Source organism: Oikopleura dioica, chromosome 2 (assembly GCF_907165135.1).
Source record: "Oikopleura dioica chromosome 2, OKI2018_I68_1.0, whole genome shotgun sequence".
Lineage (NCBI taxonomy): Eukaryota > Metazoa > Chordata > Appendicularia > Copelata > Oikopleuridae > Oikopleura > Oikopleura dioica.
The window spans coordinates 2,358,498-2,385,569 of NC_137292.1; the positions used below are offsets into that span (position 1 = coordinate 2,358,498).

At 40.7% G+C, this 27,072-nt stretch overlaps 7 protein-coding genes and 1 non-coding gene across 9 annotated transcripts; 2 read left to right on the forward strand and 6 right to left on the reverse strand.

Moving 5' to 3' along the window:
• Nucleotides 1-52: 52 nt before the first annotated feature.
• Nucleotides 53-11,982, reverse strand: LOC145696515 (uncharacterized). Of its 2 annotated transcripts, none has more exons than XM_081773563.1 (16): nucleotides 11,642-11,982; nucleotides 6,636-6,720; nucleotides 5,346-6,572; nucleotides 4,325-4,617; nucleotides 4,170-4,277; nucleotides 3,766-4,020; nucleotides 3,323-3,549; nucleotides 3,174-3,276; nucleotides 2,787-2,945; nucleotides 2,503-2,742; nucleotides 2,213-2,456; nucleotides 1,937-2,169; nucleotides 1,076-1,890; nucleotides 910-1,033; nucleotides 718-858; nucleotides 53-676 (listed from the first exon to the last, which is right to left on the reverse strand). In XM_081773563.1, the coding sequence occupies exons 1-16, from the start codon at nucleotides 11,657-11,659 to the stop codon at nucleotides 455-457; spliced, it is 4,494 nt and encodes a 1,497-aa protein (XP_081629689.1). In that variant the 5' UTR covers nucleotides 11,660-11,982; the 3' UTR covers nucleotides 53-454. The 2 variants fall into 2 exon arrangements, with proteins under 2 accessions (XP_081629689.1, XP_081629687.1); XM_081773561.1 differs by having other exon boundaries at nucleotides 3,138-3,276.
• Nucleotides 11,983-14,083: 2,101 nt separating this feature from the next.
• LOC145697590 (cornifelin homolog) lies at nucleotides 14,084-14,603 on the reverse strand. Its single transcript, XM_081774811.1, has 3 exons — nucleotides 14,557-14,603; nucleotides 14,251-14,445; nucleotides 14,084-14,208 (listed from the first exon to the last, which is right to left on the reverse strand). Exons 1-3 carry the CDS (start codon nucleotides 14,601-14,603, stop codon nucleotides 14,130-14,132), a joined length of 321 nt encoding a protein of 106 aa, XP_081630937.1. The 3' UTR covers nucleotides 14,084-14,129.
• A 409-nt stretch (nucleotides 14,604-15,012) lies between these two features.
• LOC145699305 (F-box only protein 9-like) lies at nucleotides 15,013-16,539 on the forward strand. The gene is made up of 3 exons (XM_081776575.1): nucleotides 15,013-15,153; nucleotides 15,367-15,879; nucleotides 15,930-16,539. The coding sequence occupies exons 1-3, from the start codon at nucleotides 15,067-15,069 to the stop codon at nucleotides 16,383-16,385; spliced, it is 1,056 nt and encodes a 351-aa protein (XP_081632701.1). The 5' UTR covers nucleotides 15,013-15,066; the 3' UTR covers nucleotides 16,386-16,539.
• Nucleotides 16,540-16,544: 5 nt separating this feature from the next.
• Nucleotides 16,545-18,036, reverse strand: LOC145699304 (uncharacterized). The gene is made up of 4 exons (XM_081776574.1): nucleotides 17,764-18,036; nucleotides 17,511-17,722; nucleotides 16,766-17,472; nucleotides 16,545-16,718 (listed from the first exon to the last, which is right to left on the reverse strand). The coding sequence occupies exons 1-4, from the start codon at nucleotides 17,816-17,818 to the stop codon at nucleotides 16,580-16,582; spliced, it is 1,113 nt and encodes a 370-aa protein (XP_081632700.1). The 5' UTR covers nucleotides 17,819-18,036; the 3' UTR covers nucleotides 16,545-16,579.
• LOC145699303 (uncharacterized) lies at nucleotides 17,861-19,395 on the forward strand. Its single transcript, XM_081776572.1, has 3 exons — nucleotides 17,861-18,302; nucleotides 18,345-18,981; nucleotides 19,028-19,395. The coding sequence occupies exons 1-3, from the start codon at nucleotides 18,107-18,109 to the stop codon at nucleotides 19,383-19,385; spliced, it is 1,191 nt and encodes a 396-aa protein (XP_081632698.1). The 5' UTR covers nucleotides 17,861-18,106; the 3' UTR covers nucleotides 19,386-19,395.
• Nucleotides 19,396-20,376: 981 nt separating this feature from the next.
• Nucleotides 20,377-21,284, reverse strand: LOC145697493 (uncharacterized). The gene is made up of 4 exons (XM_081774705.1): nucleotides 21,152-21,284; nucleotides 20,835-21,099; nucleotides 20,619-20,680; nucleotides 20,377-20,577 (listed from the first exon to the last, which is right to left on the reverse strand). The coding sequence occupies exons 1-4, from the start codon at nucleotides 21,276-21,278 to the stop codon at nucleotides 20,459-20,461; spliced, it is 573 nt and encodes a 190-aa protein (XP_081630831.1). The 5' UTR covers nucleotides 21,279-21,284; the 3' UTR covers nucleotides 20,377-20,458.
• On the reverse strand, nucleotides 20,706-20,778 carry TRNAK-CUU (transfer RNA lysine (anticodon CUU)). Its single transcript has one exon. It is a non-coding gene; the product is annotated as a tRNA-Lys (tRNA).
• Nucleotides 21,285-22,015: 731 nt separating the features above from the next.
• On the reverse strand, nucleotides 22,016-24,643 carry LOC145698197 (alkaline phosphatase-like). The gene is made up of 9 exons (XM_081775398.1): nucleotides 23,888-24,643; nucleotides 23,476-23,847; nucleotides 23,283-23,422; nucleotides 23,011-23,243; nucleotides 22,799-22,971; nucleotides 22,708-22,758; nucleotides 22,409-22,614; nucleotides 22,224-22,365; nucleotides 22,016-22,179 (listed from the first exon to the last, which is right to left on the reverse strand). The coding sequence occupies exons 1-9, from the start codon at nucleotides 24,123-24,125 to the stop codon at nucleotides 22,034-22,036; spliced, it is 1,701 nt and encodes a 566-aa protein (XP_081631524.1). The 5' UTR covers nucleotides 24,126-24,643; the 3' UTR covers nucleotides 22,016-22,033.
• Between the last annotated feature and the right edge of the window lie 2,429 nt (nucleotides 24,644-27,072).

Genomic DNA, 27,072 nt, shown 5'->3' on the forward strand with positions numbered 1-27,072 from the left:
AAATATCGTTCATTTTTCCTGCTAAACTTAAAAACACGCATAAAAGACACGATTTTAATATTTTAGAGGCAGTTTATTGACTTGTTCAAGTTGCAGCATTCAATAAGTAACCTTTATGATTAGCGGTGACTACTAATTAGCATCATTTTCGACTTCGTTTTAGCACAAATGTTTGAACCCCGCTAATACTAACAGAGTTTCCCTGAAAGATTGTTTTTTTACCATAACAGTTTTTTTCGTTTAAATAAATACATCGTGAAAAATATATAAGAAAAGAAAATAAGGAAAAAATAAGAAACTTTTTAAAGTGTTTTTAAAGAATTACAAAAGGGATAGAACTTTGAACTTTGAGTTGAATTAGAGGACATTTAGGACTAGCAAAAAAGTGTTGAAACTTTTGTTTTTCGAAAGCTCTAGAAATCAAAAGGAGATCAAGAGCGCCAGAAAAAGGGGCTTAAGATTTCATCTTCTCGAGTCCGTGCGGATTGGAGGTGGTGGTGGAGACATGGAAGAGAACGTCAGCGATTCGGTTGTGAATGGTAGGCTGCATGATTGAGCTGGAAAAGAGCTGCGCAAGCTTGCACTCGAAGAGGAGAAGGGTTGGATGAGAGGCCTCGTCTTTCGAGATCTCGGCGACGATTTCACTCGCCATTCCTTTCGTGTGGCTCGAAACGTCCTAAAAGGCGAATAAATTCTTGAAAAAGGATGAACCATTACCGGAGAAAGAGTGTCGATGAAATTGACCAATGAAGCGATCGCGTTTGGCAGTTTTAGGACAAAAGTCGTCAGCTCCGTTTCTGGCACCAGGAGCTTGTGGAGCAGCGCTATCGACATTTCCGCCAGGATCAAATTGAAATCCTTGAAGAAAATTGTAACGACTTGATTGATAAATTAAGGCTGTTGATTTACCTGATTGAGGTTTTCAAAGAGCAACTCGACGATTCTCTCGAGCCGGTCGAACGGGCGGGTTGATAGAATCATCCCGACGTTGTCCTCGTTCATGCCGAATTTGAGCAGTGTTTCCAGCGCAAGTCTAAAGGAAGTTTATTTCTTATCCGAGTCGTTCTCTCCCTACCTATAAGTCGACACAGGCTCCGTGACATAATCCGTCAGCGATGGAATATCATTATCCATCGCCTTGTACGCCGCGCAGTTGAGGAAACAGGTGATGATCGGCTCTGGCGCGTCGAGCTCGCTGAGATTGAGTTCTAGCGCAACATTCGAGATGAACACGAGCGCGTCATCAGTCAGCTCCTTCATCAGTTCTTTCTTCCACGACACTTCGATCGGCGTCACGTGGGTGCTCTCAATTAGCGTAAAATCGCCGAAGAAACGCGACCAGTACTCGTCCGTTTCTACCAACCACTCTCGTGGATCCTCAGGAGTCGATTTTTCTTGGTCTTTCTTCTTGACTTCGAGTTTCGCACTTTTTGAACTTTTAGATATGTTTTCATCATTATCATTTTCGTTTTCTGTTTTTAAGTTGGCTTCTTTTTCGTCTATTTTGCTGAGCTCATTATCATTAGTATCAGTTTTAAGTTTCTCGGCAGGTTCTTCTTTGATTTGTTTCTTCAATTCTTCTTTTTCGGTCAAGTAATTCAAGTTTTCGCATTTCGCTGGAGAAGACGGAGTCTCTGTAGTCTCCTCGGTACTCTTGGTGTCGTAAGTTTTCGTCTCCGACTGAGTTTGAGTCTCTCGATCGAGAACGCTTTCGTCCCAGAAGTATCTTTCTGGAAGGACGAATTCAGCGTGGCGTTTGCATCGTCCACGGAGGGTGCGTTCTCGCTCAAGGAAACAGGAGACGAGTGAGATGATCTCTTCGCTCCGAGCCAGGGTCTTCCAGTTTTGAGGGTTGAAGGATAGGTTCCGCAGGATGGCGAAAAGGCAGTTCTATGATATTTTATTCATCATTCTGAATTTTTCGTCAAATTCTTACCAGTCTGGAGGTAAGCATAATCGGTGGCTGGGCGAGATTAAGCACCGGGTCTTCGTCAATCTCGAAGAAGTCCGCCTCAGTATCGTCGTCATCAACTGCCGTCAGAGTTTCTTGAGAGAGCGAGATCTTTCGACGCTTTAGATCTGCAGCCGCATATCCCCAGCCTCCAAGTTTTTCAAGTTTCTTGAAATCTTCTTCTTGCTCAGAAGTAACTGGGATGCGTTTTTCGCCGTCTGGAAATGGAATGAAAATGATGATTCTCTGTCTACTTTTTACCTGTTCCGAGCATGTAGTGTGTCGCTTTTTCCAATTGATAGGCGGGCTTGGTCCATTTTGGAAGAAAATCGGCGGCGACTTCTGTATCAAGAGGTAGAATAATGCTCCTGTCGAAGGAATCGTCATCATCTCCGTCTTTGATCCCTTGATCTTCCTCGTCCGGGAGAAGATGTCGCCCGAACTTTTTCTTTTTAACGCGGACCTGCTTCTTGGAGAATTTGGAGCCCAATTTGGATTGTTGAACCTAGACAAAACGCGTGAAAATGGATAATTAATTGCATTTCCCAAACCTCTTTGAAGTTGATTTTGTAGAGCTGCTCCTCCTCGGGAGTTAAGGGCTTCTGTTTAGGCTGGGCTCTGGCACGTTTGACGCCAGCTTGAGCCGCCTTTTCGGGGAAAATAGCGTTGAGGACGACGCGCAAGTGACTGGTGAGTAGGTTTAGCAGGCCTTGAAGAGTGTGTAGACGCAATTGTGGCAGTGTACAGTCATCCCGTGATAGGACGAGTAATAAATTAAGAGCAGATGATGTCTGAAAACACTTGTTAACCCACTGTTACATTGGAAGGAAAATACCTCAGCGGGTAAGCCAGATTTGAGCGGCATCATAATATGCCTCCAGAAGTCGACTTCCATCTGGCTGCGGCTAGACGTGACCCTGTAAAAGGGCTGCGCTTCCGTTCGCTCGATGCATCCGGCTGGCAGATTAACCTTTCTTCGCCCAGGGCGTAGTGCCTAAATTTTTCCATAGAATGCGGAAAGGGGGGAATAGAAAGATGATTTGAAAATTAAATGACTTGATTTTTAAATATAATCACCAACATGAAGGAAGAAGAAATGGTAAAGATGACAACACCTTATGTTTTTTCATTTGTAAATTGAAAGTTGTACAAATGACACCGATTTTCATGAGGAATCATATTTAACCTGTTCAAGTTCGGAATTGGCTGCAAAAGAATGAACCTGATGGGGGTTTTGTCGAGTTGGCGTGGCATGAGGTTGAGAACCGGCTCCTTGCTGGGGCGGCATCGCTTGGGGATGAGCGCTTGGTCGACGGTGTGGAGCACTAGAGAGAAGAGAGCTTTATGGGATCGAAATTGTATAGAAAATACCTTGGAGAAGCACCAGTTGGAGGACCAGCAGGACGCATTGGTGGTCGATAACCTCCAGGAGGCATTGGATAAGGTCCCTGCCCGTAACCAGGTCTGGGAAACGGACCGGAAGGAAAGCCAGGCCTCATTCCAGGTGGAAAACCGCCCATATGAGGCGGACGTTGGCCCATTTGCGCGCCATGCTGAGACACTTGAGGATAACCAGGTTGTCCTCCCCAGCCAGGGTACTTAAAAATCGGTTGAAAATCAAGAATCGCGATCTCAGAATCTTCATCTGACTCCTCAGAGTCGCTACTGATGATAATAGTTTCGCTTATCGTCAGGTGAGAAAAAGGGACGAGCAAACTTGTGATACGACCCGCGTTTTTCGACATTTTTTTGATAGAGAAACTGGTTCTTTGGCATGGAAACAAAGATTCTAGAGATGATGATTTCAAAATTACCTGTCCAGGCATTCCAGGCGGCCTTGGATACGGAAATCTCGGCGGAAAGCCTCCCTGCTGCGTTGGCTGCCCAGTGGACATCACTTGCGGCGGCGGGGTCATTCCCGGATTCGAGCCAGGCGAGGCCGTGTTCCGTTCAAGCGCATTTTCATCCGCCTTCTTGCTCCTTCGCTTGTCGCGCTTTCGCGTTGTCGATTCAACGATCTTTCGAATTTCTGCCTCATCAATTTGTCTGTGCTCTCGGCGGCATTCAACCTGAAATTCAAATGAAAATCTATCTTTGGCTTTTCTCTCTTTTGATACGTCATTTCTAATCGAACGCTTTTTCTTTCTTTCTCGGTTTCCTTTAGTTCTTTGCGTTTCTCGTTTCAAATTCTTCATTTCAAGATAGTTTAGGAACTCACCTCGAAAAGGTATTTGACGTATTGTTTTTTCAGCGTGAAGCCAGCGGAAGGAGACACTTGGAAATTCAACCCTCGGACGACATCAGTCCATTCCTTCTTTTTCGTTATCTATGGAGAGCGTGATGTTAATAGAGAGACAGAGAAGCATGTCTTACCTCATTCATTCCTCCTCGTTTCTTGACGAGGTTGTAGAGTTCGAAAAGATCGAGGGGTTGCTGATTGAACATTGGCGGGCCCTTGAGTGGCTGACCCTTATCTTCATGAAACTTAATGACAAAGTCGATGAATTCACGACGCTCCGGCGACTCGGGTTGATAGAGAACGGCGAGTTTCATCGTGGCCTTGGCCGTTGATTTACGCGCCACGGGCGTTTCTGATCCGTGTGAGCTGGCGACGCTTGGAGGACGCGGCGGTTGCGGCGAATTTACGTTATTTACAGAGTCATCGCCTAAAATGTACAGTGTCACTACAGTAAATCTGAGATCTATCGTCGTTATCAGGGTGTCTAATTTGGACGGACAAAATCGGATTGGATAGTTGGATTGGCCTATTTTGGAAAATAGCTGGAAATTGGTTGGATCTGGCCCCGGTTTTTGTTGGATATTTCGGATTATTGGGCATTATTGGATAGTTGGGATAAATTGGAAATCGGGGCTAAAAGGGGCAAATTGGCGGCCAAAATATATTTGAATACTGGAAAATTGTAGGGCAACCAGACGAATTAGCCCTTTTGATCAAATTTTTACCAGAAATACTCCTAAATTAACCCGAGTAATGACTACAATTAGTGGAATATGTGTACTTTTGGGTCCAAAGAGCAATTCTTAAAGTCATTTTTTAGTTTGTTAGAGAAGAAATAAGATAATATAAACCGGAAATATTTTTGGAGAGTAAACTTTGTCGGATTTTTATCGGATCCGGATTTTTATTGGAATCGGAAAATAATTGGAAAGTTGGCTAAATTGGGGAATTTCATAATTAGCAAATTATTGGAATATTGGGCTAAATTGGAATTGGATTGGATTTTGGCCGGATCAAACCCGAGAAAAAATTATTGGCCGGAAAATGGCCGGCCAGACCCGGAAATTTTGTCCAATTTAGACACCCTGGTCGTTATTGATCAAACACGCTACTGATTATTTGAGCAGCTACAAGTATTTTGCTTCTGAATCTTACCTAAAGAACTGGCGGGCGACATGGGTCCATTCTCCTTTGGTTCCGTGTTTTTACTTGGAGTGCCCATTCTTGCCAAAGGTGAGCTCATCGGAGGACCGTGTTGCATCGGCATTCCAGGGCGTTGAGAAGGATGACTTGCTGGAGGAAAGCCATTCTGCGCGGGGAAGCCTGGGCGCGAAGGAAACATCCCTGGCGGTCCGCGGTAAAAAGGAGGCCTCGGGTTCATCCCTTGGGCCTGTGCCTCGCGCACTGCGGCTTGCGCGGCGGCCTGTGCGGCGGCTTGTGTGGCTGGATCGCTTGAGCCAGCGGCACTTTGCTGCGAAGACGACGAAGGAGGATTACCCTGCGCGGCGCCTGGCATTCCTGCTCCGGGGTACGGTTGACGGTAAGCTTGGTGGCCAGCGTAAGGGTGTCCGGCTTGAACTTGAGGATGATAGCCGGGGTATCCCTGAGGTGGGTAGCCAGGGCGAGGAGGGTAAGGACCGGGATAGCCGTTGCGATAGGCCGGGTGACCGTGAGGATAGGGCATTGGCTGGCCAGTGGTCGGATGGCGCATGAATCCGTGCTGAGCAGCTCCTGGCTGTCCGGGACCGGGAGCAGAAGATGAAGGCTGCGCTGGAGCTCCTGGGCTCGGCTGGGCAAAACTCATCGGTGGCGTAGCCGCTGCCTGTTGCGATGCGGGCGGTTGCGCGGGCGAAGGCGACTGCGGCGGATGACCGTTACTCATCGGACTCTGTGGCGGAGCAGGAGAGGAGGCTGCTTGCGGCGTGGCCGGACGCGCCATCGGCGACTGCATCATGTGATTGGGAGGCATAGAAACTGTTTTCGGCGACTGAGCAGGCGGCGGTGGAGGGTTTATAGTGGGCGAGCCGTTCTGAGCCGCAGAAGCAGGACTGGATGTCGCTGGAGACTGTGGTCGAGGCTGCCCGGGCTGCTGGGCTTGTTGTCCATGCTGGGGATGACCGATCGGAGCTCCAGATTGACCGGGATGAGGAGCTCCAGGTTGACCAGGATGACCAGGGTAGCCCGGATGAGCTGGGCGACTTTGCATTTGCTCGTGGTGGGATGCGCCGTGATTGTAACTCATTGGGACCGGTCGGCTCATTCGTGGCGAGTTGAACATGTGTGCGCCCATCATGTGACCTTGATGTGGCGGATAAGGCATTCCTGGGTGAGCGGGATAGGCGGGTCTGTTTCCGGCCGTCCATGGCTGTCCAGGATACGGAGCTAAAGGAAGTTTAGGAAAGAGTTAGATACGTTTCTTAAAAGAGCGGGAGGAAGGGCACTTACGTCGAGGGTAACCATTTGCGGGCTGCTGGAGCAGATTATTGAGTGTTGGCGCATGTTCTTTTCCACCTGGCGGAAACTGGGCGCTCTAAAAAAGGATCAACGTTAAAAGTGGATTATGTAATCGACGTGTTTCTAGTAGCAGATTTTGTGACGCTTCTTTAAATGAACGTGAAGTGGGTGTTGTTTTGGTTAAGCGATAAGAGGGCTCTCTGAGGGGCGGATTATGTAAAAATTCCGCCGTCGCACGTTGCGCCGTGTTGGCCAAGCTGCACAGAGCTAATTTATTTAACCGAGGCCCGTTCAACCCGGAATTTATGCAATTAGACTAACATCATTCTTTCGCTCAAGGGGCCAAGTTTATGCAAAGACGAATTATGGTGAAGTAACGATTGGAATTGTGCTGTTTTAGGACAAAATAACAAACTGCTGAAACAAAAAGAAAACTATCAATATCGTCATAATTCCTAACTAGAACGTTTCTTCAATATGAGCGAATATTTGAAAACAAATAAGTAGGTCACTTTGTTCTTGAGTTGAAATGAGGTTGAAAATTTGGTTTTGACCCTAGCTTTTCAAAATTAACCAATAAAATGGTCATTTATTAACAAAAATCGACGTAAATCGAGCGAGATAGATGATTCATCTAATAGCGAACGATGAACTAGACGCGCTTTTAATTCAATCATAAGACTTTAGTATAACTGGACGAGTTTTCAGGAAGAATATGGGAAAGATCCACCAACGAAGGAGCTTTCAAACGATTTGAGATTGGTCTTGCCCTCGTAAAAATAACTCAGTAAAGCGTCTAAATACTTTCCCAAAATAGGAGCCCTCTGCGGAGCAAAATTGCTCAAGGGCCCCTCAGTTTTGGCATCAATTTTACAATATTATGCCTCAAACTTTTGCTCCAATGGAAAATATCAACTCTATAAATTTGTAATCATTTGAAAGCCCAATCGTATTCCTCTTGTATTTGGCTTTTAAACAGCTCAAAATTTATTATGAAGAAACAAAGTACTCGATGCTTTTATTGGAGAAATTCAGTTATCCAATAATTTATGCTCACTAATTACATCCATCAATGAATAAGGATGAAAACACTGTTCTATTACTGTTAAACGTATTTCTTTGTTGTTAGAAGTAACAACTTGGTACACATTTTAAAAGAATAAATTTGACCATAAATTAGGATTAACAATTAAAACCTTAATGATTATGAATCATAATTTATGGTCAATTAATTCTGTTAAAATGTGTATCAAGTTGGTAATACCAACAACAAAGAAATTCATTTAAGGACCCCCGTCAACAATTTTCTAAAAATCTATTTTCGGAACTTCAAAATTTTGACCCCGGAAATGGATTCTACGGGTCAAAAAACGATTTTGAGGCTTCATTTTTTGGGGGTCTATCTCGACTCTAACACCCTCAAAATCGCGTTTGAAAATCGGACTTTTTGACGAAAAATGACGAAAATGACCAAATTTTGGTTAAATTTTAGATTTTTATTGGTCAAAAAGGGCTTCGAACAAGTTTATATGATGAATGAAAGTTCCAGGCACACTTAGAAGTCAAAATATAGCTGTTTTGAAATTTTCGTTTTTTTAGGGAAATTGTTGACGGGGGGTCCTTAACAATAATAGAACACGATTTTATTAATAATGATGATAAAATTCATGCTCCATTAATATCTTGTTAGTTTTCTCAATAATCTATTTAATATGAGTTCTTTTTACTTGAAAATTAACTTAATTTGAGCCTTCTTTATTGACAAAACGATTCTCGACCAACTTAATTAGAGCAAATTTATCCAGAAAAATGTGTACCAGCAACAAAGAGATGATCTAATAAAACAACTCAACATTCAAAGAACAAATGTTCTGTCTTCGTTCGCTGCATCAATCATCTGCTAGGCGAGTTAAATAATGTACAATTTATAGTTCACGTTTGAGCACTTAATTTTTATCCCCTCTCTGACTCGTCTGGATAATTGATGGCTGGATTAGTGAGCCAAAAGAGGCTGGGTTCATTTGCGTTCAATGAACAAACTTGCGTTGTATCGAATTAACGACTTGTTTGACCCAATTCTGCTTGAATTATATAACTCAATAAATCAAGAGCTCATGTTCTCGTGTTCTTGCTGTCGTCTCAAGTGCTCTCTGACACGGAATTAAAATGACACAAGTGGCATTGAAAGTGTTCCTTACCAATTAAAGCTGCCCAGATTCTTGACAGTTGTGAGGGTAGCGGATAAGGTCAAGTGTCAAAATCTTTGCTTAGCAGGTAACGATTAATGCTCCCGATTGGCGTTTTTATGGCCCTGAAAAGAAGCGACATTGTATTTTTGGTAAGAACCAATGTTTCTTGTTTCCATTCAGGGGTAAAATTCATACTGTATAACGAAAAATTATCATATTTCACAGAAAAGAATATATACTAATGATAGTAAACGTATGATAATTTATCGATAATTAACATCATTTATGGCCTCCTTTTCTTGTTGTTGCGTCATAAAAAAGCTGTGGGAAAACTGAAAGAATCAAGCAGTATTCAAGTTCATTTCGGCTGTCGAAAAGTGAGCTTATCGGCGCGATAAGAGAGCTTCCACTTCAAACTTCGGAAGTGCTGAAATCCAAATACATGCTATCACCAATTTCTGAGCGTTTAAGTACGTCAGATATCTACACGTTTATTTGACAAAGACTTTTCCGGAGGAGACGTCTTCTCTAACCTGTTTACGAGAGGCTACCAATTCTTTGGCATTCTTTTTGTGACTCATTTTTAGCTAAACGGTCTTAAATTTGATTTGTCAAAAAAGAAAAGCCGCGGAAAGGCAGCTCAAATCAAATTTAAAGCCGCAAAAAAGAACTTCAAAATGACTCAGAAAAGAAGAACCAAAGAATTGGTTCTCGTTCACAAGGAGGTTAAAAAGTAATGCTCCTATTACTCAGTTGTTTGGCCAAGGCTTTTCGAAGTCATTTTACTCGAAATACAGTAGCTTTGTCTACTGACATTCTGCGACAGTATGAAAAATCAAAAATTTTTTAAAACCAGATTCTCGATAATCTTTTCGCTAAAGAGCTGATTTTATTGAGCTGCGAAAAAACGCGGTGAATTGAGAAAATAGATCAATTAAGCCAGATGCTTACGTTGAGAAAAGGTCATTGAAAAACATTGACCCACATTATCCGCCGCAGACGCTCATCTTGGGACAAAATCAGTCTGGAAATTATCAATTATCGCAGTTCAACAAAGCCACAAGTTTAAAAGTTAATCCCGGATAATGATCCAACCGAAACAAGAAAAGAAATGTGAAGTTTAAATGATCTTTCGAGCCATCACTTCCGGCCGCTTTTCCGGATTGGGCAATAATAATGTTTAAGGGCATCCAGCTTGAAAGAAAATTCGATTGCTAAAAATAGAAATAAGGGAGACCCCCTTATTTTTGAGCTTTAAGGACCCCCCCATCAAGAATCGCGAAAATAGGGCATCTTAGTGAAAGTTTTTCTCCAAAACTATCTTAGCTAGACCCTTAATTTTAATTGCATCCTTTAGATCGAACCCTCTACTGCAACCGTTCCCCTTAAGATGATCTCTCGATGCCAAATTTAAGGTTATACAGGCCGTTAAAGGTAAAGTTGCTTAGTGAACGTTTTTTTTGGGTTTTCGTTGGGGTATACCCTTAATTTTTTTTCATGGTGAAGTAAAGGCCCTAAGCTACGACCGTTTGCTTTTTGAGAGTTTTTTATCTACGAACTTAAGGAGGACAGCCCCTTTTAAATTTTATAAGTCGAATCTAAGTCGAATTTCCAGATTTAAATTTTCAGTAATTATTGCCTAAATTGCCATGAATTACGTTTTTATACTCGTATTTATGATAGAAATAGTTTTTATGGTTGGTATACCCTTAATTACCATTAAAAAATAGCAAACTAAAGATTTTCATGAAATGTACAATGTTAATTTTCAATTTTTTAAGCCAATTTCTGCCAAAATTTTCTGTAAGATCAAAAAAATTTTCTGAATAAAAGTTGTTCCTCGTGGTCTAAACTACCCAAAAATGCAAAAAAATATTGAAAATTTTGACTTTTTTCATCTTGATGGGGGGGTCCTTAACAAAAAAAAAATCGTTTCAAAGCATTTCATTTTTCGAAGAATTAACATATTGACACCCTTATTTTGGAGTGTCATGATAAAAGATGACAATTAATCTTTTTTCCTTTAAAAATATTGTAACGATTTGATACCCTTAGCAAAAAAAAAGTATACTTCGAAGAATGAATCTTCCAAGATTGATTTTCGAGCCAAAAATCGATTTTCCGAGAAATCCGGAAAACTTGACTCTTTAACTTTTTGACGCAAACGAAAGTCTTGAAAAAGGGGTTGATGGAACCTGCGATTACACGTTAATGGCAGCGTCGCGTCTATTACGATTGCATCTTACGGAATGCACGACCGAAATTCCGACCTTGGGCCAGACAAGTGCACTTTTCCAGGCTAACCCACTGCCCCCATTTTGAAATAAAGGGATTGTTAAATGCACAGCCAAATACTGATAAGCGGATTTGTCTTTTAATTTCGATAAAAAGAAAATAAACAGAAAATTTCGGTGAATCAAAAACTTATCAAGTTCATAAATAAAAAGTAAAAAGTTATTTTTATTTTTGAAGAACAAAACTTAAAAACAAAAAAGCTTCAAAATATTTTTAAAACCTCAAAAAACCATTTTTCGCTGAGAAAACATTAAAATAAGAAAACAACAGAAAATCTTGAGAAATTTTCCTTTAGAAATTTTCTCTATCAGAAAAAAAATTAAAGAGTGTGAGAGCGTTTTTAGGTCAAAACTTTAAGTTCAATTTTCGACCACTTCTTATTGATAAAATTATCTGATTTTCGGTATAATAAATGTTTTTATTTTACATTTTAATATAATCAAAAGAAAGAAAAGAAAAAACAAAGATTTTCGCGAAAAAACGCCTTCGAATTTTTCGAACAAAAACGCTCACCTTTTGAGTTTCTGCCATTTTTTCGTAAATTTTTCTTTTTTTCTATCTCTCAAAATCACTCTAGGGTACTCCTCGTTCCATTCTTTTCCAATTTTTCTCAGTTTTTTCTCTTTTCGAAATTTATTTTATGCGTTTTTTCGCTATTTAAAGCCTTTTCTTCTTAATTTTTCTTCGTTAAAAATATTCGCTGAGATTTGATCTTTCCGTTGAGCCCAAAATCGTATGGAAAAACTTAAGGGGGTAGGGCCCGTTTTTCAATAAGCGGGAGTTGCGCTCTTTTGGAGGACTTTTTCTTCTCGCAAATTTCTTTCTCAAAAGAAAAAGCCAAAACGCGCTACTCCGTCGCTGGCCGCTCAAGTCGCACCGCGGCGAATCGAGGCGGCTCCGCGGCCGCGCAAATCCGCGTTCCCGCCCGCGCGGGCCATTTTCGCCCGCGGAAAAAGCACGATGCTGCTGGCAGGGTCGGCCGGAGAGCTGACAGCCCCTCGTTGGGGTTAGCCAAACGATTGGGGATGGGGTAGGGGCGCGAAAATGCTCGGGAGACGATTTCTACTCGGCGGAGCGTTTTGCTGCTGCCTGACAGTGGGGTGTGGTGGCCCCTCGCCCGCCGTGACTCGACGCTATTGATTAGCACCCCGATCCACCCGCCCGCCACCATTTTAACACTTTTTTTCAATTTACACCCCCTTCCTCCCGCCCAAATCCTCCCATTTTCGACACTGAAAAAGCTGTTAAAATTCCTCATCGAATGATGCTTTTTGTTTCCCAAATTTCCACCTACTTTTCTCGCTAGAGCCTGACAAAGAGGTAGAACCGGTTCGTTTACGGTGTGATTACGGATCTACCTGACGACTGCGATTAACTGAGCGAGCTCGGGTGAGCCACTGGCCAATGACAAGCCAGGGATTACCACACCGGCGGGCACCGCACCGCGAAGCCGATTGCACCACACCAAAGCCCTAGAGGGACCAAACCCGCCACCGCCAGATTCGATCGAACCAAAAGAAAACGCGAAATAAAACGAAAATCGCCAAAACACCGCCAATGGCAGCACGGGTCAGCGCGCCAAACACTGACCCGCCAATGCGAACATGTGACTCATTCTATCAGTTTTGGAACTTGTCCCACTTTTCTGGAATTCGATTTTGGACACTGTTTCAACAGGCTTTTGAAATATATAAATATTTCGAAACTCAATTTTTACGCATAGTTTGAGGCTCAAAATCCTCAGCCTTTGCTCCTGACGTTTGAGCCTCAGACTCTGCGGAAAACCTGAGTCAGGTTCTGAAGAGCTTTTAGTGTAGCGACTTTTCATTTGAGCTCTTCAGAACCTGATTCAGGTTTTATTCTCAAGAAAAGTAACCTCATTTTCGGTCTTAAATTCGTTCTTCTGATTGAAAGAACATCTAAAAAAGGTCAATTCAATATTTAACCGCTATAAAGTTCATGGATTCTTCTGGTCACGTGATGTCCGACCTTTATGCATACATTTGCTCAGCGAATTAATAATTTTGGACCAAGACTTTTTGTCCTTTTGATTATTATTTTGTCTTCGAGTTGATTGAACTGACGGAAGACGCTCGAGTTGGAAGTCTTTGGACGCTCGCGAAATGTCAAGACGCTGTCAGCTTACATAATCAGTTCAACACGTTGGAAAGACGTGCTCAATCAACGGCACGTGGACACCACCTGTCCAAGATTACACCAAACACTACTGACTTAAAGGAAACCGCAATGTTAGATAATGATACTCCACCCTCTTTCTTACACAATTTTTGCTTTTTAGAAGAGTTGGTATTACTAATAAATCAAAACAATAAATCATGGATTGAAAGTGTCAAAGTTTAACGTGTCCTTGCCTCTAGAATTCGACCGGAACTAGCAACTTGGACATCGCCAGGGCTGCTGAGTTGCGGTGTCTAAAAATGATCCCCTCATTTTTGCTTGTTCGAAGTTCGAAGAAGGAAGATGCCAGGAGTGTATGTGAATGAAAAAGAGAATTCTTTTCTTGAAATCATGAAAATTTGCGGCACCTTCGTAAGTATCCGACTTGACGTTGGTTGAGACGAGTTTCACCGGCGAATTTGAAAGATTTGAGCAATTTTTTCATTGAGAAATGAGTTTAGATTCTTGTGAGCGTCATTTTTCTACTGCTCTAGGGTGGGCAAAGTCCTTATTGAAATTCAAAGATGAGGAAATTTGAACAAAAAAAATTTCGAGATCTTTTGCCGACCCTAGTTGATAGGCAAATTTCTGAAGAAAATCCTCTACTGCTGCCTTCCCAATCTCAAAGACGTTCAAAACTCAGGCAACCGAAACTCGAAATCTTCTAGAACACCTTCTACTGCTACTCCTGACAAATAAACAAACAAAAACGTTCTCAAGATCAGCAATTGCCGTAGATCTTGATCGAATACAGTGATTTTAGAAAGAAAGAGTATTTATTGAGTGAACAAGAATTGCGAAAATTCTTCTCTTGGGTCTTCTTTTAGCAAGGCTGGACATCCAACTGCTTGGCGAGCTGGAGCATGACGCAGGCGCCGCAGAACATTGACATCAAGAAATCGCTGGAAAAGAATTAGTTCGAGAATATAAAGCTTGATTCTTACTTTGCTGGGGTGCCTTCGATTCCTTGCGATTCTCGAACTCGCTTTCGCTGCTGGCACAACCAGAACTCGATGAGGCAAGGGCAGCAAATGAGCTTCAAGAAACCATTGCTTCCTCCAGAGGCGGTTTCGATCTTGTCGAAAAGACAAAGTCCACAGAAATAGGATTTAACCAAAAGACCGCAATCGTCAAAGCATCTTTTTTCGGATAAAAATCGTCGACATAATTCATAAAAAAATAATAGTTAAAAATTATGTAAATTCAAATTTGAATTTCTATCCGTTCATCCAGTGACGGGGGATTTCCACTGACCTCCCTGAGCAGAGACAGTTGGTTGTTCGGTTACGACGGTCATGACTTTAAATTTCAATGAAGAAAAAGTAAAGAATTATTTTTCGTCTTACCTGTAGGTGAGAAGAAATGCAACTGAGAGTCAAAATAGGATTTTTGCAGAAGTGAACAACAATTCTAGAGCTGATGTTTTTTTTCTTGGAATTTTTGCATTCGAGAGATTTTACTCGAAAACACCCTCAAAATAGCGCCAAAAAAGTGAAGTTAAGGAAGAAACAACCTTCTACTGTTGACAACACAATTCTAGACTCTAGAATCTAGAGATGATGTTGATTTTCTATTAATTTCGCATTCGAGAAATCTTAAATCGCTGAAATCAAGGAAGAAAGCCTCCGCCGGAACGATCTAACTTTTCGAAAACAGCGCCTCCCTCGCCTTAGCCAATAAGCGCTGTTTATTTTTACATTGCGCAAGGTCGCTATAATTTCAAAATCGAAAAATCTAATAATTTGTCAGAAAATTGAAGAATGACTTCGTTAGAGAGCTTCAGAAACGAGTGGAAGAAAGAATTGAGCGAGAAGAAACAGACAAATGCGATAGATTTATGGCTACAGGTAAATATCAACTCGTTTTTAACCTATTTATGAAGGTTAACCATTCGTTAGGTCCAGGTTGATTGATGGCTTTAACCAAGAAAAACACTATTTTTAACTTCGTACAGAAATAGAGTACCAAAAAACAAAGTAAATTCTAGAGATCAGACCCTTCTTCCACCCTTTATCATTTCAGTTTATCTGTAAACAGGTCAATTTCTAACTGTAATTCAGGCGGAAGCATACGAAGCAGATGGTGATCTCGGGAAAGCTATCAATTTCTACAGCCGCGCAGAAAAACTCGACCCTGACGTTTTTTCGAAAGTCCGTCAGTTCCGACCTGAACGAGTCAAGCCCGTCTTTGGCGGCGATTACGAAAAAGTTTCAAAAACAAATCTCGAAGAGGACCTCAACAAAAACCTCGAATCGCTAAAAATCTCCACCGGCGGGACAAAAAACACTGGTGCATTTTTCGACAATCCAGATTTCTTGGCACAAGTTCCAAGTCGACCAAGCCTCGTCGATTTTCCGACAGAAGTGATTGAAAAAGTCATGCGATGTTTGGCATCGAGTGGGCATTTGATTTCGATTGGGAAGCTCTCCCTTGTCTGTAAATTTCTGTACAACCAAGCTGAGGATGAAAAGCTTTGGAAAGTCGCCTGTAGGAACTTTTTTGATGAAGAAACGCTTACTGAACTTTTCAAAATTCATGGGAACTATAAGACATGCTATCTGAATACTCCTAAGGTACCGTAAAGACAGATTGAAAAAAAACAATGTTCATGATTCATCTTCAGCCAAATCTATCAGATGGAGTGTACGTCGGGAAACAAAGCTATTGGCGTGAGGGAGAGCAGCGAGGATGGACAAATATCGCTCAACACGTGACCTACCGGAGATATTTACGATTCTATCCGGACAATCTTGTCATTGTCGTCTGCTCTGCGGAAGAACCCAAATTCATTATGCGCAAGATTTTCTCTAATGACACGGGATACAAACGCATTATCACAAATTTACCATCTCTTAGACAGGTCTGTATCCAAAAGAAAGATGTTCGAAAACTAGCAGGAGTTAAATACGGCCGATGGCATTATTTTCCAACTGAGAAGAGGATCGAAATCGATGTTTCAGAAGAGTTGCTCTCAAAAGTTGAATATACGAAGATTATTTTTTCGCTGGAGAAAAATGGTCGACAACTAGGACCGGCTTTCGAATTATTAAAATTTGCCACTTACAAACTTCATTTCTAGCGCTCGTATTTTGAAAGCCTGTACTAAAGATTGGGTCTACTATCGCTGCACGGAAATGAAAAGTAATCAAGAGAATTCTATCGAACTGCCAGTATCTGAATTTCCCTCGCTTGAGCTTTATCGCAAATAAATTGAGATAAACATATAGCAACAAAAACGTCCATGGTTTGAAAATTTATTTCTTCACGGAAATCTCATGAAAGAAAGTACCAAGCTACAAAGCCAAGATTTGCAAAAATTCCAATGAGTCCACCGAAAATAAGAAAATAGTCGATTCCTATCCAGCAGTCAAATTTGAAGAGTTGAGGTTGAAGAACTGTTGCAACGTGAGAACTTAACAAAAAAGTCACTGACATATTCATATTGCTAGAATGATCAACCTGTCATCGATTTCTTCGATAGAATATTCCAAGCAGCCGTCGACATAACTTTTTCTATCATCGAGTTGATATTTCGTAGCTGCAACTCTCAAGCAGCTTATGACAAGTGGTAGAACAGTGATGAAAAAGTACTGTCCCAGCATCTTCATTTCATCCTTTCCAAATTTCACTTTACTTTCTCGCTGCTCTTTGATCAAATCCTTGTATCGAAGCGTCAATCTGATGAAGCTGAAAAGCGCGAGGGAAAAAGTAACGATTGAGCTCATCAAGATCGCTGAATTTTTCGTCGTCTCAAAGCCGTCGGGGTAGAAATAGTCAGTTCCACTGAATTTGTCGATGAAATAGTACTGTAAAATTGTCTCTGGACCATCGTCGAGCAAATATGCAATAGAAGAAACCAGCATTTTCTGCTGAATATCTTCGTAAAAGCCTTCTCTAGTATTCAACCAGATCAGCATCGTTGCAGCTGTCAAAGGAAATGCTATGATCGCGAAGATTTCATAGACAACCATTGCTGCTATCGCGGGTTTTTGAAGATGAATATATGTCGAATCGAGTGGAAAGTCGATGAGAAGAGCATTGATGTAGGCAAAGTCGGAGATGTAGTCGATGATGAGAGAGATGAGGGGAAAGAGAAGCGATCCATAAACTCGGATTCCCATAAAAATGTACGAAAAACGAGTGCTTGCGGCTGTTTCTTCTTCCCGCTAGATTTTTTTGTGTCAAACTGGAGGAGGATAAGTACCTGGCTTTTGATCTTCAAAACTTTCTCTTTCCCTCTTTTCATAAAGACCAAATAATAAATAACAAACAGTAGCATCAATAAGCACGCTGCCATCATTATCCATAGAAATATCAAGAATCCATTCACGAACCCTGGAAGCTCGGATGGTTTACATGTTGTCGAGTTTCTTATATCTTTAGGAAGAGCAAGATCGTTTGTACCATTATGACATGCTTGATGATTTTTGTTACCGGAAAATTTAGAAAAAAATTACCTAAAAGTCCGATTGATGTGTCAATTGGATAATTTCCTTCAAAATATTTCGTCATTTTGTCCGATTATCTCTACTGATAAAGTGGTTTTAAAAGAAACGCAGCTTATTTGTATTTATCTCTTTTTCTCAAACAAAGTCGCCACTCATGATCGTAAAATTTCATTGTTTCTCTTTTGCCCCGGAAAAGATATTCAAGAGCATCTTGAACAAGTTCTTTTCGATGCCTTAAACTTCCTTTAATTTTGAAACTGAACAATTTTTGCCCGAAGGCGATGCGCTTCGGCAATGATTACAATTTTCAGTCATGTTGATTCTAGCGTAGTTTGGAGTTCATTGACTTCGAATGAATAGAATCATAAGAATCAGCATTCTTGTTCCTTTATTCATTATTTTATTCATCATTTGGCGACGAAAACACGACGAAATAAGAGACCAATATAAAGAAGAAATTGATGTTAAATTTCAATATGAAGAGAATGATTTGATTAAAGACGAGTTCAGGGTTTTCAATCCTGGAATTAAATATATCAACGGATCAGGTAGAAAGCCTTTGAAATTTTGATAAAGACTCTATTTCTCAGTTCTCACCGTTTTACGAGTCAACTGGTTGTTCAAAGATTCGAACCCAAATTTTAAAAACGGCCGTTCCGAATGGCGCAAGAACAACTCCCTCATTCTAGCGCAGCTAGACAGAAATGGGCTTGTCACGAAACTTGTCCCCTTCCAGCCCTTCGAGGATTCCTACGACTGCGAAATGGATCCTGATTGGATTGATGGAGGCCACGGTCTTCAGGATCCAAGAATTATTTCTCAGAAAAATACGCTGAAAATACTCTTCAATGCTCGAAATCAGAACAAAGAACCTTTTCAACCGTGCTTTGGCGATATCAAACGGGGGCTTTGGATGGCAGAACTATCCAAAAACCTTGAAATCATGAATGCAGCTAGAAAATTAAGCGAAATCAGCTTGGGAAAATGGGATATTGAAAGAAATTGGACGCCAATTGATGATGAAAACGCAGAGGAAGAGATTTTTATTTACAGTTTTTATCCAGAACTGATTGTTGTGAACACAACAGCCTCAGAGGTTGACTTCAAAATATTTCCAACCGTTGGGAAATTCGAAGACACTTTCAGAAGCGTCGCCGAAATCGCAAAAATCGACGCTGAGGAAGCGAATAAGAAGATTTCTCTACATGGTTCTTCTCCTTTGATTAGGTTAGCCGATTGTATGAGGCAAAAGTAGGAATAAAATCTTTTTAAGATTGAACAACGAAGAATTTCTGGGAATCTTACACTGTCACTTTGCACCAGAAAATGACGATTCGCGTGTTTATATCAATTATTTCTTCAAAATGAGGATTTCCACCGACTACGAATCCTTCCAAATAACCAGCTCGGGCTTCAAACCCCTCCCGCTCGTATACGAAATCGATGAAAAATTTGAAAAATTAAATCAAGAGAAAAAGCAGTACAGAGACAACTATCTGTCGAAGAATAAGATTGTTTTTGTGTCCGATATGACAAGGGTTGATGATGAGCTTTGGATCACGTATGGAGCTGGAGATGCAGAATCAAGATTATTTATACTGCCTGTTCAAAATTTACAAAAATATATTTGAGATGCTCCTGACGCAGAAGGCTTTACAACAAAATTCTTTGATTTCAAGTCTTCACATGTTTTTGATGATTTGATATACGATTAGATCATAAAACTCGAACAAAGAAAAAGCTCATAACATTGTTTAGTCAGTCTGACTCAGGGCAAACATCGGCTCGATTTGATCGTTTATGATGAAAGAGTCGGAAGGACGACTTATTTGGCTTATTCTAGATTCTTCTTGATGAAACATCATTGTCTTGTAGATGTCGCTGTATATTTACATATATAACCGACTTTTCAGAGAATGTAGTTTCTAAGAGAAACGATTCTTGAGAGCAAAAAAAACGTATTTCTTTGGGCTTTGCCCATAGAAAGTCTTTTTAATTTTTAAAAAGTTTGAGGTAAGTAGCAGAAAAAAGTAGGACACTATCTGTCCGACAAATTCCGAGATTTATGACCGTCTGAAAATCTTGTTGATAATACACTATTCATTTTTCAAGCTTGTCTGCGAAATTTTGATTCATGCTGTTTTTAAAGAGACTTTTTCCAAAGAAAAGGAAAATCACTCCCGATGAAATGGAGAGAAGAAATGAGGCCAAAAACAGGCTAGAGAACGCAAGAGTCTTTCAGAGAAATGTCGATGAGACAACAATTGCTTCGAGATTCGCCATCGATTCAAACATACGAAAGAAGCACAATGATTCGGATATCAATTATCAGGAAAGATTTAAAATCAATAACTTTTGCAAAATGCTTCTATTAAATCAGTTGAAAATCTATTTCGAAGACAACGCCAACGACTCTCGATTTCAAAAACTTCATCCTCTCCTACTCTGAAACTCTTCAGCATCAATCGCAAAACATGAAAGTCATCGGCAAACTTCTCAAAGAAGACCATTTCTACGAATCTGGAGATCGAAAACGCGCTGAACAAAAGAATATCGTCCAAAATATGTTTGATGGATTTCGATACACAAACCCGCTGCTCAAAAATCTCGGAACACTAAAAATTCCCATTTCTGAAGGAAACAATTTTTTGCAAACTGAATAAAACAGATACAATGACAGAGAAATAAACATAAATATTCTTTTTTAATACCCAATCGAGTCAGAACTAGCTTTCAAGCAAATATTCTTCATGATTCCAACGACTTCGACCAACCACTCGATTCGCTTTTTCCAAGCTCCTTGTTTACCGCAATCAGCAATTTCTAGAGCAGAATTATTGCAAATATGACAGAGAAATGCATACCATCTGATTCAGTGAATTTCTCGACGAATTTACTGCATTGAGCTTGAAGTCTATTGATCAGCCTGAAAAAAAGGTTGAGAAAAAGTAAGCCTAATGCGGGGCTCGAACCCGCGACCGTTGGATTAAGAGTCCAACGCTCTACCGACTGAGCTAACCAGGCTTGCCCTGAGGCGAGTGCGCCTTTCATACGCCCGAGGGTACTTTTCTTAGTCTTACTTCAAATTTGAGCTTCCAGCTCGTTGCAAACCAAGCATCATCAAATCGTCCAAATCCTCCTCATAATCGATATAAATCTCCACATCGCTTGATTCGCTGCTAGTAGAGTCGCTAAAACTGGAATCTGCATCATCAGAACGTCGTTTTCTCGAAGCATCTGGCTCGCATTTCCCTCGCGAGTGGTGCCAAATGGCATCGTCGAGGACTTTTCCGATTCGATGCTTCATTTTCGAAGCCTTCGAGCTTGGTGGTTCACAGGAAAGAGCTAAAATAATCGATTTTTATTCGATGTTTTGGCCTTGAAGTACTGTATCTACCTGTATCAATGTAGCTGAAGCACTTCTCCTTAACATCCGCTACAATTTTCTCTAGCCCGTTCTGAGCCGACGGATTGTACTGCCCCGCTGCCAGGGAAGCAAAAACACCAAAAGTTGAGAGTCTCATTTTTGGCTCGTGTTACTTGGTTTGATTGAAATCAGCGAGAAAAAATGCCTAGGTTTGAAAAAGGTCGCGCTATGCTCTATGCAGGAGAGTTGGAATTCAGCGGTTTGACAGCACCAGATTAACTCACTTTAGAAAATCTGGGTTTTTTAGAAAGATCATCTAATCTTTGTTCAAAATAGCTTTATAGGTGTTATTTTCTTTGGAAAAAAATGATTTCTTACAAATCATGGTTGAAAATCGGCGTCAAGAAAACTCCAACAAGTCCTCCTCCCAGATGAATCGGCGAAGGGTCGTCGATTTCAAAATTTTCCAAGAGGTTTTTCGAGAAGATCATAAAGAGTGCCCCTAAAATTAATTTTTTGGACGAATACGGTAATGCATGCAGAAACTAATAACAATTGACTGCTCTCCTGATAAAAACGACAGTTTAATCGATAAACAAGACATAAAAAGAACGCATAATTTTGATCAATTCTCATTATTAAAATGTTCTGCCTATTATTTTCTCTTTTATACCAGACTTTCGCTCATGAACTATTGATTTCTCATTATAAGTTAGAGAAAGATTACGACCCGTGGCGGATATTCGATTCTACAATCATGGAGAACTACTTGGAATCGTTAGAACATCAGATTTTTATGCAAAAATATGTGATGGGCTACTGGCCCGAGAACTAAATAAATACAAAAACACATTATTTTTTTCTTACCGAAAGAGCCAATAAGCAGAGAACAACTCAAATTAAAAGCTTTTATTAATAGAAATAAGATAAAATCAAGAAGCAAAGGACGGAAGCTTGAGCAATTTGCCCTTCAGATTTACAGTGCTCTTCTTCCTGGTAGTTACCGACGCACATGGCAAATTCAGCGACCTCTGCAACCAAAGTCTGCTCGTTTACTCCTTCAAATCATTTTTAGCGAGAAAAATCATATAAAAAATCAAACCTGTAAGAAGATGAGCCCAAGGACCAGCCGCGAAAATTGGCACATCTTCTCCACCATGCGTTTCAGAATCGGTCTCCTGAGCTGTTGGCCATGTTCGCTCAATATCTGGAATTCTTCCATCTACTCCAACAGTGAAGTCCGCCTGCAATTTGTCTACTTTAGATAGGTATTCTAAAATAAGCTACCGTCATTGTTGAAGGAGGTTTCCGTTCGCATTGGCTGCTGGAATTTGTTTGTAGGTAGTCGTCAAATCCCGGACCGTTTCCGTAGCCGATAACAAAGACAGATTCGTTGTCATAAGTGTCGACAAAATCCGCTCCAAGGCCGAAGAGACTGGCTCCACGAGGAGCGTAGCCTCCAAAAGAGAAGACATGAGAATGATCAGCGGAGACTGAGAGGAGTTTACATCAAAAAAGGCCCTTGCTATGAAAAGGGGACCATTCTCAAAAGAGTACAAGACACCTTTGATAAAAAAAAACTCTTCCTGATATCAGGGTCTCATTTTTGTTCGTAAGCTCGATGGCTTTTCCGACCGCTAAATCAATCATTTATCAGAATCACTTTTTCATTTTAACCTCTATCGAAGGCAACCCATTCATGCAGCGCAAGAAATGGAGAGGCTTTATGATGACCATGGTCAATTTTTCCACCCTCGACGAAAAGATAGAATCCGTTTGGGTTCTTGCTCAGCTTCTTGATCGCAATTTCTGTCATCTTTTCAAGAGAGGGTTGATTTGTTTTCGAAACACTTATAAAAATGGTAAAAAGGGAGAAATCGTACTCTTACCGGTCAAGATCATACTCCAAATGCCCGCTGGCAAAAAAGCCAATGAGTTTCCTTCCGTCATCGAGGTCAACTTGATCTAATTGATCTTTATCAAAAACAATATTGACGCTTTCATCATTAATCCAATCTTGCGTGAAATTTCTACCGTCGTTTCGGTCCTCCAAGTATCGCTTTCCTCCTCCAAAGATGACGTCGATATTTGGTGATGCATTGTAGAGTTGCAAGGAGATATCCTGAAGATACGATTATCTTTTTCAACGAAAGCATCTTACATCGCAGTCTCCATTGATAAGATCTGAGTCCTCAGCCATTTTCTTATCAGAGTACCAGCTTCGATGCGCGATTTTGGAATAAGCAGCTCCTGGAGAAGCATGCTGCATGTAAGTTGTAGTTACGATTCCTACTGATTTCCCTACAAGGTCGATTGAATAAGGACTCCGACGAAAAGGTCAGCTGAAGCATTACCTGCTCTCTTCGCCTTTTCGAGAACGCTCTCGAGCTGATTTTCGTTCACATTACTGCAGTCCCTACGCGCCACGGCCGCATTCACCCCAAGGGTTCCCGCTCTTCCCTTGACTCCGCAAAGATACGCAGTAGCAGTTCCAGCAGAATCCGGTGTCTGCTGATCGACATTGTACGTTTTTATCAAACCAGAATAGTCCAACGAGTCCATTTGAGAAACATGCGCCTCGCCGTTGTCCAAAATTCGTCCGGCGGTCACGGATGGAACTCCCATCCCGTCGCCAATAAGGAGAATGGCATTTTTCGCCTTGGACTTGTTTTGAATCTTTCGAGCGTTTTCACGAAGAGTTTTTTGTGTAAAAGACCGCCAGTATTCTGAAAATAATGTTTAAAATCATCTCGCAAAGAAAACGACCAGATGTTTCCTCAACTTGAGGCCAAGTCTTTGTCGAATCAATTCTCGTTTCCGGATGCATTTTGGAGTCCTCATGGCCTTCTTTTGCCACGGCTAAACCGCATAAAAGAAGACCTGAAATCTTCATATCTCTTTCTCTGATCTGTGATGCAGAAAGTTGTACCAAATAGAGCTTTTTGGAACTGAATTTGCGCAAATACAACCGGCCCGAAAGACGTTCCACAAAAGATTTGAGCATCGTATAAATATGCAGAGAAAGTCATGAAGAGTCTTATTTTATTATTTGATCATAAAATTTGACATGAAATCATTTCAGAGCAGAGACAACGCAGCAAATTTAACTGAATAACTAAAAACTTGCAATTATATCGAAAGAAGAAAAGCCATCAAAATAGACAATAATATCTTGAAGGTTAAATTTTTTTGTTTCTTGGTCGAAGAGAAAGAAATTCGGTGGTGATTTTGGGCATGGATTTTGTAAGATGCAACTATCAGAAATTGTTTCCCCAAGAATTATTTGCCCTTGAATGAGAAACATATTTTCAAACACCGTTGTTCTGGATTGAAAGTAACTAAAACTCTTTCGGCGAAAAGAAGTATGGCCGAGATAGAACCAATTATTTTTGTAGAGTCGCTGAATTTGAATCATATGAGTGGTAATGCCATTAAAAGAATATTCCGAACGAGTTGCAAAAATGATTCCTTCGATGTCAGGAAATGCTGTTATAAGATGATCAAAGCCACCAGCCCCGAAATCTCCTCCTAAAATAAATGCATTTAAAAAACCACGTAAAAATAATTCATACGAAAATGAGAGGGAAAGTAATTCCTTGTTTCTGACCAAGCATGACCAGCATATCCAGCCACTCCATCAAAGGAATAGAGATAAATAACACTTGAAGGGTATCGTTTTGTTATCGTAAAAATATTCTTAATAAAGTCACACTCAATCACTCATTAAAAAGGGAAACACTCACAAAATGATTGTTGAGTTTAAGCGCAACATTTTCCGAGTAGAAGTTATTCCGATGAACTGTCCGAAAAGGTCGATTGTAGACCGTTCCAAGTGCTGCATTTTCTCCTTCAACCAACAGACTGTAACAAATATCATGGCTGTCATATACTGAGCAGAAGATAATTCTCTCTTCATCCTGCAAGACTTCATTTTTTACCACTCTCTGGTAGAATCCACTTCCACAGAGATCGCCTAAAACTAAATCGTCTCTTATTTTTATGACAGCGATCTTCTTCAGCTGTTCGTCTTTTGTGAGTTTCCAAATAATCACGTGACGGTCCACCACGTTATCGCTTACTTGTTGAATTAGATAGAAGCCCCCTTTGAACCAAACAATACACATTGACAATGTGACATTGTTGAACGAGAATTTTGGAGAGCATTTGTCAAAATTTGTTTTTCTTAAATCCTGGCTTTTTCAAATAAATAATAAGGTAAAAAGGTTTGTAGTTAAAAGCGGTCCTTGGAAAAAAAAAGTTTTATTGACGGACATCTTGTACAAAAATCTAACAGGTTCTTTTCCCCATTTAGTTTTTCGAGAACACCCAAAGAAAAGTCCGGTATATCTTCAACGCACTCGTATCCTGGACAAGGACAGCCATCTGGACACCTGCTCTCGAAGGGACAGTCATCTTTTACTTCCATATCTGCTGCAACCATGCAAATATCTAGGCATTCTTTATTTTCTTGGTGATTGTATGACTTCCAGGAACTGTCTATTTCTTTTGATTCAGGTGTGTATTTAAAGCGATCGTCGGCATAAGAAAAATCGCTTTCGAAGCACAAGTTTTGTGTGGGATGACTAAGTTCGTGGGGACTAGGTTCGTGGGACTAGGTTCGTGGGTGTCTGGCTGGAAAACGTGGTTCGTGGGACTAGGTTCGTGAGTTTTTGATTTTATATGTATATTTTTATTTGTAATGAGTAAGTGTTATTTATATGTATATATTTATTTATATATAATTGTATATATGTATTGTAATTATATGATCATATAATATAATATTGTTATCTAAATAAAGGTTCGGGGGTTTTTGATTGGTTAGAATTTTTATTCTATAAGGAAAAAATATGTGCGACTAGGTTCGTGGGACTAGGTTCGTGGGTTTTGAAATTTTTTATAAGGAAAAGGGGGTGCGACTAGGTTCGTGGGACTAGGTTCGTGAAGACTAGGTTCGTGGGACTAGGTTAGCTTGCTAAATAATTCCGTTATAGTTATCACCAACTCTTCTAAGGCAACCATTGTTATTCAGCGCTAACATAGAAATTCAGTTAAAGAGCCTAGCGGCTTATTTTGGGGGTGGGGGTGGGAAAGTCATTTTTTTACCATTCAACTTTACCCAATTTTACAACCCGCGAACCTAGTCCCACGAACCTAGTCTCACGAACCTAGTCTTCACGAACCTAATCTTCACGAACCTAGTCCCACGAACCTAGTCTTCACGAACCTAGTCTTCACGAACCTAGTCCCACGAACCTAGTCTTCACGAACCTAGTCTTCACGAACCTAGTCCCACGAACCTAGTCGCACCCCCCTTTTCCTTATAAAAAAAAATTTCAAAACCCACGAACCTAGTCCCACGAACCTAGTCGCACTCAATTGTTCCTTATAAAAAAAAAATTTCAAAACTCACGAACCTAATCCCACGAACCTTGTCGCACTCAATTGTTCCTTATTAAAAAAAATTTATAATTTTTATAATACTTGTAATACTTATAGAAAAATCTCTTATTTCAAAACCCACGAACCTAGCACCCCTACGAACCTAGTCCCACGAACCTAGTCGCACCACATTGTTCCTTATAGAGAGGAAACCATACCCCATCTTGCATACTTTGGCATAACCCCCTACGAACCTAGTCCCACGAACCTAGTCCCTACGAACTTAGTCATCAATCCCCAAGTTTTCGCACAAGTTTTTTGATAGATGCGCAGTAAGGAGACACATATTTCGATTTGCTGCGTTTTTTGAAGCATCGAATGATTTTTGTACTATATTCGGGTGTCGGAGCTTGATTGGCTGATCAGGAAAGGTGAAATTTCCATAATTTATGTTCGAAAAATCAGCACAATTGTACATCTCCGAGGCGCATGCATTCCAGTCACTAATCAGGGCTCATTTTTCTCAAAATATTGCGTTCATCATAAAACTTCTTGCAGGCATCGGATTC

What these genes read in the sequence shown, in the direction of transcription:
- LOC145699304 (XM_081776574.1), bottom strand. Translation starts at nt 17,818, where the DNA reads ATGACGAAATATTTTGAAGGAAATTATCCAATTGACACATCAATCGGA. An exon ending in CACATCAATCGGACTTTTAG is followed by an intron (nt 17,723 to 17,763) that starts GTAATTTTTTTC and finishes AAAATCATCAAG; the next exon opens with CATGTCATAATGGTACAAAC. An exon ending in ATCGAAGAAATCGATGACAG is followed by an intron (nt 16,719 to 16,765) that starts GTTGATCATTCT and finishes TTTTTTGTTAAG; the next exon opens with TTCTCACGTTGCAACAGTTC.
- LOC145696515 (XM_081773561.1), bottom strand. An exon ending in GTCGCCCGCCAGTTCTTTAG is followed by an intron (nt 4,618 to 5,345) that starts GTAAGATTCAGA and finishes TGTACATTTTAG; the next exon opens with GCGATGACTCTGTAAATAAC. An exon ending in TTATGCTTACCTCCAGACTG is followed by an intron (nt 1,891 to 1,936) that starts GTAAGAATTTGA and finishes AAAATATCATAG; the next exon opens with AACTGCCTTTTCGCCATCCT.
- LOC145697590 (XM_081774811.1), bottom strand. Translation starts at nt 14,603, where the DNA reads ATGACCGTCGTAACCGAACAACCAACTGTCTCTGCTCAGGGAGGTCA. An exon ending in GTCTCTGCTCAGGGAGGTCA is followed by an intron (nt 14,446 to 14,556) that starts GTGGAAATCCCC and finishes ATCCGAAAAAAG; the next exon opens with ATGCTTTGACGATTGCGGTC. An exon ending in ATCGAAGGCACCCCAGCAAA is followed by an intron (nt 14,209 to 14,250) that starts GTAAGAATCAAG and finishes ATTCTTTTCCAG; the next exon opens with CGATTTCTTGATGTCAATGT.
- LOC145698197 (XM_081775398.1), bottom strand. Translation starts at nt 24,125, where the DNA reads ATGCTCAAATCTTTTGTGGAACGTCTTTCGGGCCGGTTGTATTTGCGC. An exon ending in TCAAGTTGAGGAAACATCTG is followed by an intron (nt 23,848 to 23,887) that starts GTCGTTTTCTTT and finishes CATTATTTTCAG; the next exon opens with AATACTGGCGGTCTTTTACA. An exon ending in TTGGGCTCATCTTCTTACAG is followed by an intron (nt 22,180 to 22,223) that starts GTTTGATTTTTT and finishes AATGATTTGAAG; the next exon opens with GAGTAAACGAGCAGACTTTG.
- LOC145699305 (XM_081776575.1), top strand. Translation starts at nt 15,067, where the DNA reads ATGACTTCGTTAGAGAGCTTCAGAAACGAGTGGAAGAAAGAATTGAGC. An exon ending in CGATAGATTTATGGCTACAG is followed by an intron (nt 15,154 to 15,366) that starts GTAAATATCAAC and finishes ACTGTAATTCAG; the next exon opens with GCGGAAGCATACGAAGCAGA. An exon ending in GCTATCTGAATACTCCTAAG is followed by an intron (nt 15,880 to 15,929) that starts GTACCGTAAAGA and finishes ATTCATCTTCAG; the next exon opens with CCAAATCTATCAGATGGAGT.
- LOC145699303 (XM_081776572.1), top strand. Translation starts at nt 18,107, where the DNA reads ATGAATAGAATCATAAGAATCAGCATTCTTGTTCCTTTATTCATTATT. An exon ending in TAAATATATCAACGGATCAG is followed by an intron (nt 18,303 to 18,344) that starts GTAGAAAGCCTT and finishes TCTATTTCTCAG; the next exon opens with TTCTCACCGTTTTACGAGTC. An exon ending in GGTTCTTCTCCTTTGATTAG is followed by an intron (nt 18,982 to 19,027) that starts GTTAGCCGATTG and finishes AATCTTTTTAAG; the next exon opens with ATTGAACAACGAAGAATTTC.
- LOC145697493 (XM_081774705.1), bottom strand. Translation starts at nt 21,278, where the DNA reads ATGAGACTCTCAACTTTTGGTGTTTTTGCTTCCCTGGCAGCGGGGCAG. An exon ending in CTTCAGCTACATTGATACAG is followed by an intron (nt 21,100 to 21,151) that starts GTAGATACAGTA and finishes CGATTATTTTAG; the next exon opens with CTCTTTCCTGTGAACCACCA. An exon ending in GCTGGAAGCTCAAATTTGAA is followed by an intron (nt 20,681 to 20,834) that starts GTAAGACTAAGA and finishes CCTTTTTTTCAG; the next exon opens with GCTGATCAATAGACTTCAAG.